The 14499-nt window shown below is 32.5% G+C and overlaps 2 protein-coding genes across 4 annotated transcripts; both read right to left on the reverse strand.

The window, feature by feature from the left end:
• Window positions 1-1027: 1027 nt before the first annotated feature.
• LOC125865763 (uncharacterized) lies at window positions 1028-4021 on the reverse strand. Of its 3 annotated transcripts, none has more exons than XM_049546002.1 (2): window positions 3649-4021; window positions 1028-1649 (listed from the first exon to the last, which is right to left on the reverse strand). In XM_049546002.1, exon 2 carries the CDS (start codon window positions 1613-1615, stop codon window positions 1208-1210), a length of 408 nt encoding a protein of 135 aa, XP_049401959.1. In that variant the 5' UTR covers window positions 1616-1649; window positions 3649-4021; the 3' UTR covers window positions 1028-1207. The 3 variants fall into 3 exon arrangements, with proteins under 3 accessions (XP_049401959.1, XP_049401960.1, XP_049401957.1); XM_049546003.1 differs by having other exon boundaries at window positions 1028-1636; window positions 3649-4018; XM_049546000.1 differs by having other exon boundaries at window positions 1028-1660; window positions 3649-4016.
• Window positions 4022-8410: 4389 nt separating this feature from the next.
• Window positions 8411-11842, reverse strand: LOC125865055 (myb family transcription factor PHL5). The gene is made up of 7 exons (XM_049545220.1): window positions 10925-11842; window positions 10311-10497; window positions 10144-10220; window positions 10009-10048; window positions 9173-9227; window positions 9023-9092; window positions 8411-8914 (listed from the first exon to the last, which is right to left on the reverse strand). The coding sequence occupies exons 1-7, from the start codon at window positions 11492-11494 to the stop codon at window positions 8696-8698; spliced, it is 1218 nt and encodes a 405-aa protein (XP_049401177.1). The 5' UTR covers window positions 11495-11842; the 3' UTR covers window positions 8411-8695.
• Window positions 11843-14499: the final 2657 nt, after the last annotated feature.

Below are 14499 nucleotides of genomic sequence, written 5' to 3' on the forward strand. Positions count from 1 at the left end.
TTTTCCAGCAAAGGAGTAACTGCTGCACATCATCTCGGATGCAAGGATCAGAAAAGGAAGAGACAAATACAAAGTGGACAAACTTCAGCTCAAGAAGCATTCTCTTGAGGTTTCACCCTGAAATAACTTTCTTCCACTTACACAAATCACAAAAAATAAGAGTAAAAGTAGCAACCATTTCACATCGTCTCTGATGCAAGGGTCAGAAAAGGAAGAAACAAATACAAAGTAGATAAAAAGTTTTGGAGCTAATATGTGCTGTGTTTAGACTTGAGTTGGACCAAATTCATATTTTAGCTGAGCCATTTCCATCAACGGTCAGAAAGACTAGCTAGGGATCAACAGAACATCAGTTGTCCCAAGAGTGTTTGTTCCTTGAAACAGATTTGTGGTTAAACATATTTCAAGAAAAACTGTGACCCCGCAAGTTGAAGTGCTTCAGCACAGAGGCTTTGACACGAGGTATGAATGAAAAATTAGATACTCACGAGTTGTATCTTACAAACAGAAGCTTGTTTCACCAGTGGAGGAACTGTTGTCAGACATTACATATATTAAGCAATAGAAAGTGCATCAAGATTGGATGAAGCAAAGCCATAGTATCAAGATTCAAGAGAAATAGCTTCCAGTTTTCATGTACGATAAAGTCAATGGGATTAAATATCAGTGAGAAAAGTAAAAGGTTTATGATACAAACTCAAGTTCCAATAAGCCTGTCCTCTTTGATTCTGCATATCAAAAAGTGGCCTTCTTCCAGCTTCACTCACCAGCTCAGCCATTGCTGCAGGAATTCTTTCTGGTCATTTGAAGTTCAGCTTCACTCACCAGCTCAGCCATTGCTACAGGAATTTTTTCTGGTCATTTGAAGTTATACACCAAGATGCCTAGTCATGGTTGTTTAGTATATGCATATAAATGATAGATAAAGAACTTCTAAGTCTAACAAGCGAACCATACATTTCAAACTGGAAGTAGAAAAAGTCACCGTAAAAGAGAAATATCATTCTGGATATTGATGAGACATGCCAAATGAGAGAACTGTCAAAGGGATTTAGCAGCAATACATTCAGTAAAACTAAAACTTGCTGCAGAAATCATCACAAAATTCAAGTTGAAATTTCCAAAAAGAAGTAATTATAACAGGACTAAAATAGATAAGCACATGTAAATAATCATAAAGTCAGTTCTCAATCACAGAGAGGACACTTCATCTGCACTCAACACCAACTTCGGCAGCCCGTCTAGGCTTGTTTTTCCTTCTGCTACCATTCGGTCTGAACCCAACTGACTTTATTAAGTCATTAGAGATAGTTTTAGTTCCAACTCCATTTTCCTCTTTCACAGAATCCTTATTTTCCATGACTTGGGAAGGTCTCTTCCTCTTCTTTCCATCTTCAGCTACTTGGTTCTGGATATCTTTATTCAAGACGGAACCTTTTGTATTCTCGCTGTCATCTTCATCGTCCACTACCTTCTCAATTCCTTCTTCCTCCTCTATTTCATCCTTTGGTTTCTGTGGTCTTCCCCTTCTCCTCACCGGTATCTTCTCTTCTTCACCACTCACAAGATCCTCACGAACAGATTGCTTCTTTGCCTTTCCTCTTCCTCTACCCATTTTTCAAATAAGAAAACTTTACTGGTAAAAATTCCTGCAACAAATCTGAGCATCAGAGGCATTAAACTCAAAACACACCAATAGAAACTGAAAGGATTGCTGAATAGAATGAAATAAACGCCAATGGATTAAAGAGAACCAACACAATTTTACATATGGGAAGGATGTAGTTAGGCTCATTAAACAAGTTCTGATGAAGAGGATCCCAGATGAAATCAATCACCGATAAGAACAATAAAAACAATAATTTTATCGTCTACCGTATCCTATACTCAATATTAAACTGAAAATGAAGTGGAATACAAACAAACATGAGGAATAATACTTGTCCAAAACAAACAAACAAAATTATGTCTTCACACTCAGTAGTTCAGCTAATTAAAACTGTTTTGTTGAAGATGATCCCAGATGAAATCATTCACCAATAAGAACAATAAAGATAACAACTTTATCTTCTACAACATCCAATTCTCAACTAAACCAAATACAAACAAATGTGAGAAATGAGATTTGTCCCAACCGAACAAAATTACATATTCACACTCACCCTCAAGTAAAAACTGAACAAAAATACAACGATTTCAAACAAGAATCCTTCACAAATTATTCAAATACAACAAATAAACAAACTAAAGCCACTGCTGAAAGAAAAGAAACTGGTCTGTACTCCAGAAAAAATTACAATAAACAAAAGAAAATAAAATCATTACAGAAAAACAGAAAAATTTGCCATATCAGACATCCAGTAAACAACCAAAACAATACATGCTTGAAGCTATTGAAAATACAAGAAGAGTAACTGAATAACCCCGTGATAGCTTCACACAAATCAACAAACACATCTCCCCACAGATATATTTATTGAACAAAAAAAAGACGCTAAATCATAAAAAGATTGAATCTTTCTTTAACCCACAAACAACTATAAAGCTATTTGTTCTGATGCTTTGGGAATAGAAACATTACAGACAAACACACTTTCACCATATCAGACATCCAGTAAACAACCAAAACAAAGCATGCCTGAGCTATCAACAACACAAGAAGAGCAAGTGAGTAACCCCATGATAGCTTCACACACATCAACAAACAGATAGATATCTCCCCACAAATATATTTGTTGAACAACAAAGAAAGACAGTAAATCATAAAAAGATTGAATCTTTCGATTAACCCACAAACAAGAAACTATAAAGCTATTTGTTCTGATGCTTTGGGAATAGAAACATTACAGAAAAACACCAAACTTACAAACTTTGACATACCAGACATTCAGTAAACAACCAAAACAAAACATGTTTGAAGCTATTAACAACACAAGAAGAGCAAGTGAGTAACACCACAAAAGCTTCACACACATCAACAAACAGATAGCTATCTCCCCACAAATACATTTATTGAACAAAAAAAAACACTAAATCACAAAAAGATTGAATCTTTTGGATAAACCCACAAACAAGAAACTATAAAGCTATTTGTTCTGATGCTTTGGGAATAGAAACATTACAGAAAACACAAACACAAACTTTCACCATATCAGACATTCAGTAAACAACCAAAACAAAACATGCTTGAAGCTATTAACAATACAAGAAGAGTATAAGCGAGTAACCCCATGATAGCTTCACACACATCATCAAACAGATATATTTATTGAACACAAAAAAAAAGACAGTAAATCATAAAAAGATTGAATCTTTTGATAAACCCACAAACAAGAAACTATAAAGCTATTTGTTCTAATGCTTTGGGAATAAAACATTATAGAAAAACACAAACTTTCACCATATCAGACATTCAGTAAACAACCAAAACAAAACATGCTTGAAGCTAATAACAATACAAGAAGAGCAAGAGAGTAACCCCGTGATAGCTTCACGCACATCAACAAACAGATAGATATCTCCTCACCATATATATATATTGAACAAAAAATAAGACACTAAATCATAAAAAGATTGAATCTTTCGATTAACCCACAAACAAGAAACTATAAAGCTATTTATTCTGATGCTTTGGGTATAGAAACATACCAAACTGAAAATGATTTTTCAAGAAACAGCCACCATTTCCATCCTTAACCAAAACACATCATTTTAAAATCCTATCAAACCAATACAACAAAACCCCAATACCCAAAAAAGTCTTTTTGTATTAAAGGGTATAAAGTTCTTGAAACTGAGGAACCTAAAGAGAAAAAAAATTGATCTGAGAGAAAATATTGGAAACTCAGATCAGAAAAAAATAGAAAGTAGTGAAAAGTTTAACATGTGAGTAGAGTTACGAGGAGAAGAATCTCTGCCATTAGAGGCTAAGAGCAGTGTGAAAAATAAGCTGAGGCAGAAGAGGCAAAGCCAAAGAAGACTACAGAAGTTAAAAGAAATAAAAATGGGACAGTAGTAGTAATAGTAGAAAATGTTGAAAAAATATTTTTGTATTATCAAGATGGGCTTTTTGGGGAATTAGGGTAAAGTATAAAATAAGGAACTTGATGGTAAAAAAAAATGAGGGTAATATTTATCCAATCAATATTTACCTCAAATCAATAATTTTATAATATGTACAAATTTATTTATATCCAATATTTATATCAGGTCAACATATATCATATGCTTAAGTCTTAACCATATATGCATTTTTCACTTAGCTACGGTTAATTTACATGATTTAGTTCACCTCCATGATATTGACATGTGCTTAAACATATAAAACTATCAAATACTTATAATTAATATTATATATATATATATATTAATCACAATAAGTTAAATTGGTTTGTGTGGAAAAATTGATACGGATAATTACAAAAATAATAATAATAATATATTCAGTGTAATTTTATTAGTAAAGTTTAAAAAGACTAGGGTGAGTTGTTCAGATTGTAGTGTGTCTCATCTCAAATCCTAATGTTATAAATTTGAAATTCAACAAACAAGAAAAATAAGGAGAAAACTCCTAGGAGTGAAGTGAGTCTTAAAAAAATGATATATGCGTAATCTTATTCATATCTTAGGAGAGATAGATAGATTGTTGCTGATTTACCCGATAAGGAACCAGCGGTCAATAGGGAAGTGGATGAACATTAATATATTAAGATAAGGAAAATAGTGAATCAATTAATAGGTGTAGTTAGTTGGGTAGGAAAGGATTGAAGACTTGAAGTATGGAATTATTTAAGGAATCATGTTAATGAATATCTCGTGGCTTTAATTAATGTTTGATAAGTGGTAAACCTACTTAAGTTAAATTAAGATGAACAATTATTTGTTATATTATTGTCTTTAAAAAATTGCATGCAAGATGATCAACAAGGCAAAACTCAAACTATTTGTTATATTACTGTCTTGAACAAATGCACACATGTTACATGTTATGTGGTAAACTACATTCAAACTCAAAAACATTTTTTAATTTATATATAACAAATATCAATTTTTTATTAATTTATGCGTGAGTTAATTTTTTTATATTTTAAATTTATTGGTAAAAGTATTAATTCTATTGATGATGTTTCCACGGTGAACATAAGTTGTATGAATTGGTGATGTAAAGTTTGTCATATTTTTACAAGTTATTAAATTTTTTTTCCTTCGATTTTTATTTCTATTAATTTCTTGTTAAGTTCTATCAAAAACTCACTTATAATTGACTTTGCTTTACCCAACAAAAGAAACGCGTGAGATTTTGTGTAGAGCAAATTGCTGGTATCCACTCACATTTGACAAGTTCTTATAGAGTTTTAAAATTTGTGGAAGGGTATTTTTGTCTTTTTCACGATGAATTAGAAATAACCACCTTATATGAAGATTAAATTATTATGATTAGCAGTAAATATTCCTTACATAACTGAATCCCGAGAGTCCAATTGAGTTATACAAAGGTTAATTAATTAATTTAAAGATGAAATGACTGAAAAGCCCTTTTTGTTTTTGGGCTTTTTATCTGCGACTTTTCGTCGCTTCTGGGCCAGGTCCCACATGTTGTGTTGGTTACTATTGGTACAAAACAAAACTGATGATGATTGGACACTATCATGGGCCTACATAACTCAAAATCATAAATTGGGCTTTAGGCCAATCCATTCATTACATTTGGGATGAAGATATGATGTTGGACAAGTACTATTGAAATAGAAACTTAGGAGTCGTTTGGTTGGGAACAAGTTATTTCAGGATAAGTTATCCTGGGATTAGTTATCCTAAGATAACTTATCCCACCATGAATATGGGATAACTTATCTCATCACTATGATATAAATGGTGGGATAAGTTATTCCAAACATGGCAACCAAAATAAGATATAAAAACTTTATCTCATCACTATTTATTTCTATCCCTTACACCAAACGACCCCTTAGGGTGTGTTTTGGTATGAAGAAAATGTTTTCCCTCAAGACCATTTAGGTATAATCCGAACAAATACTATGACATCGGAGATTGGACCGGAATCCCCATCCTTTAACATGGACTTGTACTTTTGTTCTGACCTCGATTTGAGACCCGACTTAACCCCAACACCAACCCTTACTCGAGACTTGACCCCGATTTGATATTTGACCCTTAACCTTGACTCTGGTCTAACCCTAACTTGAGACCTGACAACCAAACCCAAACACGACATGAGATCTGACGTTGACTCGAGACCTATATTCCCAAATCGAGATCAAAGCAAAGACTCTAAGCTAGGACCCGACTTTGACCATGGGTCATAGTTGAGGAGGGAGTCTGTAGTTGGGTTCCAAGTTGAAGTCGGGGTCAAAAATTAGGCCCTGGGTTAGGGTTGGATGGTGAGATTGAATGAGAGTTTTAGAAAATGTGTTTCTTATTTTACATAGAAAGTCCTTTTTTAAAAAAATTGGAGAAAAATAATTCCATTTTCCAAAACATTTAATTCAACCAAACATGAAAAAATTGAAAATTTCCTTCATACAAACACACCCTTAATTATGAGTTTTAAGTTTTGTGTATCGACTATCCATAGACCATCATATCTACTACTCCCTCCATTTCAAATTAATTGAATTGTTGAGGTTTAAGAAAAGAAGATCAAGACATAAATTAGGCATAACTTTCCATTTTTACCCTTATTAATTATTGTCAAATTTATGATTAAAATAACTAAACATTAATTAATAATTAATTTCAATACTAACTAATGAAGGGTAAAATTGGAAGAACATTCTAAAACTAGTCTTGAAAATTGAACAATTAAGTTAATTTGAAAAATGAAAAATGTCTCAACAATTCAATTAATTTGATATGTAGGAAGTATATAACAACAGAGCTCAGATCAAATTTGTACTTAATATATCGATTCAATCCGAGCTCTTGGAATTGATTTAAATTCTGCATTGGATCACAGTTTCTTGGTGATTTTCTTTATCTAATGAATGAGGAGTCCGTTTTAAAATCATCCGCGCTACACCCACCCCCTTGTGAAAGCCTAGAAGCACAAAGGCCTCATATGTCATATGCATTATCTCACACACAGAGACAAATTTGAGTAGTATATACAAGCATATCATTAGTCAAATTTCTCCTTATGCACACCAGAGAACCATTGAACATATAGTATGAATGAAGTGCTTCAAGTTTTTGCATGATATTTGTGTCTGATCTTTGTATACTAAACATTTTTTGTGTAGTTTAATTGCTTGGGAGGCTATATTAGCTTTTAAAGAAGTGCTAACATGATCAACTTATTTAAGATTGGAAATGAGTTTTATAAAAAGCTTTCTGCAATGAAAACTTCATCTTCATGTGGTGTGAATAGATGATCAGCAGGAGACGAAATGCTTGAATTTCGCGTCTACAAGAGGCTCCTAGTTGTCTCTTGTTGTTGTTCAAATATCTTCTTCAATTGCTTCCCTTGTTCTTCGATCCTCAATTGTAACTTTCGCTGATACTAACAACAGAAAGACGATATTGTTTCTACATAGTAGCATTTTCAGTTGTAAGCATGCTAGAAGTGTCTAAATGTACCTCTAGTTGCTCGTGAAGACGCCTCTGGACTTCTAGCTTCATACGTAGTGCTTCTTTGATTTGCATTCCACTGAAAAAAAGGATCTGGATTAAGGTAATGTTCCAGCTAAAATAATCGAGAAAATTGGTTAAGACAGTTGCAAATTAAAGAACATACGTGTTGCTGTCGATCTGTGTCACATTATTCGGGCTGTCCATTTTTCAGATTTCAACTATAGTTGTGCAATTTCCTTGTACTGCTCTTTTGTTAATGTAGTATACAGTAGTGTGGATGCTAAAATCCTGCCATCACAAGGCAGATTTATAGGAGGAAAACAATTTATAATTCCTTTTCAAGTTGGAAATGCCTAAGAAGTGAGATGAAAATGTTGTTTTCAATCTTCTGAGGTTCCAAAGATTTCAATAGATTTTATAATTAGAATTGTGTAAGGCAATAGTCTCTCCTTGTGTTCTTCATCATGTTGTTGCTTTGTGTTGTTTTTTTATGTAGACAGACGGATGGACAACATAAGGAACCAGTGCAGACCAAAAGATGGAAAATTGCTTGCTATTAGAAATTCTGGCTGTAGAAGGTATCTAGTTGCATACAATGCTCTCACAAAATGGTATAACTCGAATAAAACGATGTGAAGAAAAAGGGTAAACATGAATTTGAACTTCAGACTCGAAGGTCTGAACTTTAGATACTTTAGTCTTAAGTTAGGCTTAACTAGTTTCCAATTTTCAGAACTTTTAAGTCATTTCAGTAAACGTTAAAGCTTGAAGCGCGAAGTTCTCATGATATACGTTGTGTCACACTTGAGGGCAAACTACAGAGAAGCAAAGACAAAATTTAGTGTATACAAGCATATTACAACTTACAAGATCACCTTATTAAATAACTATCATTAGTCAAATTTCTCCTTATGCACACCAGAGCACCATTGAACATATAGCATGAATGAAGTACTTTAAGTTTTTGCATGATATTTATGTCTGCACTTTGTAATATACATTTTTTTTTTGTGTAGTTTGCTTGGGAGGCAAAATTATCTCTACAGAAATGCTAACGTCGACTCTCTTTCAAAAACTAGCTGAAAAAATGTAAAACTAATGTTGTTTACATGTCATTGTAACTTATATTAGATTGGAAATGAGTATTATTGAAGCTTTCTGCAGCAAAAACTTCTTCTTCGTGCGGGGTGAATTGATCAGCAGGAGACGAAATACTTGAATTTCGCGTCTCCAAGAGACTCCTAGTTGTTTGTTGTTGTTGTTCAAATATCTTCTTCAACTGCTCCCCTTGTTCTTCGATCCTCAATTGTAACTTCCGCTGAATCTAACAACAGAAAGACAATAAGATTTAGAAAGATTGCCTTGATACTGTTTCAGCTCTAAGCATGCCTACAAGTGTTAAAATTTATATCTTTTCATGTACTAAATGTACCTCTAGTTGCTCGTGAAGGCGTCTCTGGACTTCTAGTTGCATATGCAATGCTTCTTTGATTTGCATTCCACTGAAAAGAAATCTGTATTAAGGTAACTTTCCAGCTAAAATAGTCACGAAAATTTGTTAAGATAGTTGCAAAGAACATACGTTTTGCTGTCGATCTGTGACACATTATTCGGGCTGTCTGTTTTTCCAGATCTCCCTGCATCATAGGAAGGAGGGAACTCTCATTTCCAGAAAGAGATGGAAACTTTAAGATTAAGTACTTGGCATGTAATGGCAGATATGAGTACATCTCAGAGAGCATTTTTCCACAAGCAGAGTTAAAATTAAGTAGTATGCTGAAAATATCAAATTTAAACAACAACTATGCCTCAGTCTCAAACAAGTTGGGGTCCGCTATACGAATCCCTCACTCCTTCATTTAAAGCTCATTTTATATCATCATCATACGAAATAAAATTAAAGTGATTTGTATAAGAAGTAAGATGAAAATGTTCTTTCAATCTTCTGAGATTTCAAAGACTTCAACAGATTTACTATTAGCATATTTGTTTAAGGAGATAGTCTCTTCTTGTGTTTTTCATCATGTTGGATCCACTTGTTGCATAAATAAAAAAAATGAAAAGCAGAGAAGATTTTCCGAAGAAGGTCTATAACATGGTTCATGAGGATTCATATAACGGACTTCAACTTGTTTGGGATTAAGGTGAATTAACTGTTTGTCAAGACAAGGATACTTCTATGTGGTTGAGGATCTTGTATTTGGAGAAACATATTTGATTTTTTTGCTCAGAAATTAACACAAAAAAGCATAAAACAAGCAGCATGCATCTGTACTGATGCTTGCGTAATGAGGAGAGCCTCGGAGCAACAATAAAATTGTCTCTGTGTGAACTGTAAGTCACGGGTTCAAGGCTTCAAGCTGTGGGATGAATATGTCTTACATTATAAACATGAAGCTTATTTCGGATAATACATACCTTCTGTCGATTCAGGGATGAACTTTGCATTTCGATATTTCTAGTCAAAACAAGAAGGAAAAAACATTTGATTCAGAATTTTGTCTAAATACAAAAAGTGTTCCAAGAAAGTATTTCTTTCATATTAACAAGTACCTGCAAATGACTTTTTACATGAAAAATTGTTAATCCTTCTGAATCCATCAGCTTTAGTATTGCCTTTGGCGTCGCCTCTGGCAAATGAAGTGAAGAACAATTAATCCATAGCCAAAATGATCACCTCCAAAGAAACAAAAGTTAAAAAAATGTGTAAATTTACTTACTGTCAGCTCCTCCAAGACGATTTACACACTCAACAAATCGATCATGAAGATCCTGAGTCCACCTGATTCGTGCCTTACTCGATAAAGATCCTCCAGAACATCCAGAGTTGTTAAAACTATTTGCTGATTGACTTCCAGATTGTTGCCTTATATGTACCAAGTTAAAACCACATGTATTATTTGAGACCTGTTGGAACATAACTCGAGTCAGAATAAAAACTTGAAAAACAATACTACAGTCAGACCTCTCTATATCGGCCAAGTTTTCTTTGGAACAGACTTTCATATTACGTAATATTAGATGGTTCTCAATAACAACATCCCACTATAGCAACCAAATCATATCAGGACAAACAACACTGTTATAGAAAGGTTTGACTATATTATGTAGACAACAATCAATTGAAAGTACTTAAATTCAATTACTTGGAAAAAATACTACAGTCAGACCCCTCTATATCAGCCAAGTTTTCTTTGGAGCAAACTTTCATATTACGTTATATTAGATGTTCTCGATAACAACATCTTATTATAGCAACCAAAATATATCAGGAGAAACAAAATCGTTACAGAGAGATTTGACTGTATTATGTAGACAAGAATCAAGTACTTACACCATAGTCTTGATTTCCTTGAAAAGGGATTGAAGCAGGCTGCCTATTTGAAGAGTCAATTTCTCTAAACAACTTACTCTTAAGAAGCAAAATCCTCTCTTTCTCTGATAGATTACTAAAAGGATTTCCATAGAGTCCTTCAGGACCAAATGGTTGACTACTTGAAAACTGTGATCTGATGAATGATGGCATTGAAATCTTAGGAAAATCGGTGTCAACTCGTGCTGATGAATCTGCCAAGAATCCATTTCCACATTGCTGAGTAAACGACGTAGTTTGAGGACCAAGATTCTTGGATAGTTGAGAACAACTATTATTGTTGTCTTGGTATTCATATTGTGTTAATCCAAGGTACCTCTCTGTAGCAAAAAAAGCAGAAGGTGATGATCCTATTCGACTTATAATCGTTCTCGATGATGATGAATCAGTACTAGGCCAAAAATTCTGTTGCTGCTGTTGCTGCTGCTGTTGACAACCATTTTCTGCAGAGTTTTCAGGCTGGAAACAAAATCCCATCTGTGGGAACTCTAAGTTGCAATCACTTGCTAACTCATAGTTCTGAATACTCATTTTTTCGCCAAAACGACTAGTCAAGATCAAGATCAAGAAAATAGCAACTTCTATCAAAATACACAAACAAGGGTGATTCTGTTTTATTCTTTTCAACAAACAAACTGCATTTCTTGAATGAATGTCTTAATTAAAAAGCGCGAAAAATCAAGAAACTAAAAGGATGAAGATTCTTGAAAAATAAAAATTGAATCTTTGCTCCTAATTTCTTCTTCTTTTTGTTATATGCTGAATGACTCCATACACATGATATAAAGAATATGAATATGTCAACATGTAAGTGCCAAATGCCGACTATATTTTAAATATTCTGTAATGTAGATAAGGAATGAACAAATGATAAGACCATAACATTTTACAAGGTGAACTATTTACTACTACTATATATAAGAGCATTTTGTCCCTTCCAACAAAGAAATACAGTCAAACTTCCTCATACCAACATTTCACTATCAAATCCCGATCGATTTTTCATGTTATGTTTTACTTTACTATAGCAACATTCTACCTATAATAACACTGACAATTATATATTATGTATAAAAACAAAATATTATGGTAATATCAAGTACAAATTTCTAAAAGAAAAAAATATATTTAAATGATATCCATCAGATCACAACTTCACGAGGAAAAGGTATGCCTTTTTTGCATTCGTACTCTTTCTAAGTATTGGTTAAATTAGTTATCAAGTATATTTCTTCTTCTTGATACACAATATATAAAATCAAATGACAGTATACATACATATATAACAAATTAACAATATCTTACTAGCAGCTATTAAATTTTCAGACAAACGATGCCACCATAACGATGTTTGCCTAGAATTTAAGTGTCCTTTTGTGTTTTGTTCTTAAACTATTAAAATGAAAAGTGAAAAAGATACAGAATTTTTTTAAAAGGGGGAATATAAGGTTAAACAATTGATTTTAGCATCATTTTTAGATGATAAAAGAATATAGTTTATGGGTGCATCTGTCAACATAATAAATTTATGAGGAATGGTATATATCCACTAATTAATACTCTTATCTCAAGCTTAATTATTCTCAGTAGCCTATAGTGGTTCATGCCTAGAAACTTCCTTATACACACACATTCCTTTTATTTTTTTTATTTCTTCTGCAACTTACATCGAAAGATTCTTTTTGAGAAAACTAAAAATATTGAGAGGGCAATCCTCCCGATGAACTGACCGTACTCCAAATCGACATAGATGAACAAGACGCTTGAGAGAATCATAATCGGTCAATTTTTTTCATAAAATCATGTTTTATCAATTTCAAAAACTATATTCATACAACTTTTTAAAATAAAAATAAAAATCTAAATAATAACCTAAAAAGGAGACATTTGGATAAATAAACCTCTCTTATTGTTTTATTAATTAAATTAATAATAATACATGTTTTGTTCTTTAATTTTTCTTCGTCCTTTCCTTATGTGAAAAGATGGAACGAGGAGGAATTTACACCTAAAATCATAGTTTTATTTGTTCGAATTCTTAAAAAATGATATAGGCTTGTTAGATTCTCCCAAATAGTGTATTTTGGATGTTTGATACATGTGACTTGTTCAACTTTAAAAAATGGTAAATGGCATGCTATATCATGTAATTAAACTGCATTAATTTTTTTATATCGTTAATGTAAATAATTTAAAAGTTCAAATACAATTAACATGCAAATATACCAATAGACCATCAGCCCATTATTTTTTATTTATTTATTTATTATAGCTGGAGTATGTGAAGAACACATCGTGTAAGTCGAAGATTTTAACAAATATGAGTAGACATACATTTTAATAAAATTTCGATCTTAAAAATCAATCCTAATCGAATCTATCGAAGGGCTTCCCTTTGAGTGCTAAGCTGTTTATTGTACCAGCAAGAAGTAGACAAAAAGTGAATCATCAGATTGATTCTCCACGTAGTATCAAACAAAAACTAAAAAACAAGAAACCACCTTGGTTATCTCATATTATTTTTTTCAAAATCTTGATCAATATGTAGCTGACATTTACAGTAATAAAATATCCAATCCTCCAGAATAATTTGTTTTTTTTTGTGGGGTTAAGTGTTTAAATGGAGGGAATTTTCGATCAATAATAAAATTATTTTACATGATTAATTTATATATAAATTATTACAAGTTAATTATGAAATCAGTCATTAATATTGGATCACATTTATGTTGAGACAGACTCTGGAGAGGAGCTAGCTAGCTAGTGCTTCCAGTAGCTTTGATCCATGCTTTAATTTGTATTGAAAAAAATCTACTGAATCTACGTAAATTATTGATTAGAACTCAGTAATTTTCAAAAATTTGGAATTTAAACTCATAAGCTTTAAAGTTTTAATTCTAACTTTTTATTTAGACCACCTATATTGCATTAGAGGCAGAGATGGAGCTAGAATTTAAACTTAATATATTTTTTTCAGAAGTAGAGATGTTTAGCATCCGAGCAACTTTCTCTTATCGATATTATGTGTTAGTAACTAGGTTCTTGATTTAATTTTCATACATATTAGTTTAGTGAAATATTTCTTAATATGAACATGATGCATGTTTGAACTAAAGTTAAAGAATTCGATAAACTTTTAGCTTCACCCCATCACTCTGATTACATCTTGATTCTTAAAGGCAGAGTAAGGTGGGGTTGATAGGTTCGGACGAACCCACGTATGACTCTTCTCGGACCATGCATAAAAGCGAACTACTTCATTTATTTCTCTTTTGACCAATTAAAAAAGAATACAAATGGCCGGTTTCCACTATGTGCTAGTAGCCAAGTAGCCAAAATAAATAAATAAATAAATAAATAAATAAAATGCAACAACAATGGTTTCTTTGGGGTTTCTATTTGGAGAACTTGTTTTTATATCATTAAAAAATTAATCAAATGAGAAGTGGGACTTTTATGATTAACTATTGTTAATTATGAAATGATTAAACGGAATAATCGACTGCAATTATTTGATGAAGCACATGAATGATCTA

Source organism: Solanum stenotomum, chromosome 5 (genome assembly GCF_019186545.1).
Source record: "Solanum stenotomum isolate F172 chromosome 5, ASM1918654v1, whole genome shotgun sequence".
Lineage (NCBI taxonomy): Eukaryota > Viridiplantae > Streptophyta > Magnoliopsida > Solanales > Solanaceae > Solanum > Solanum stenotomum.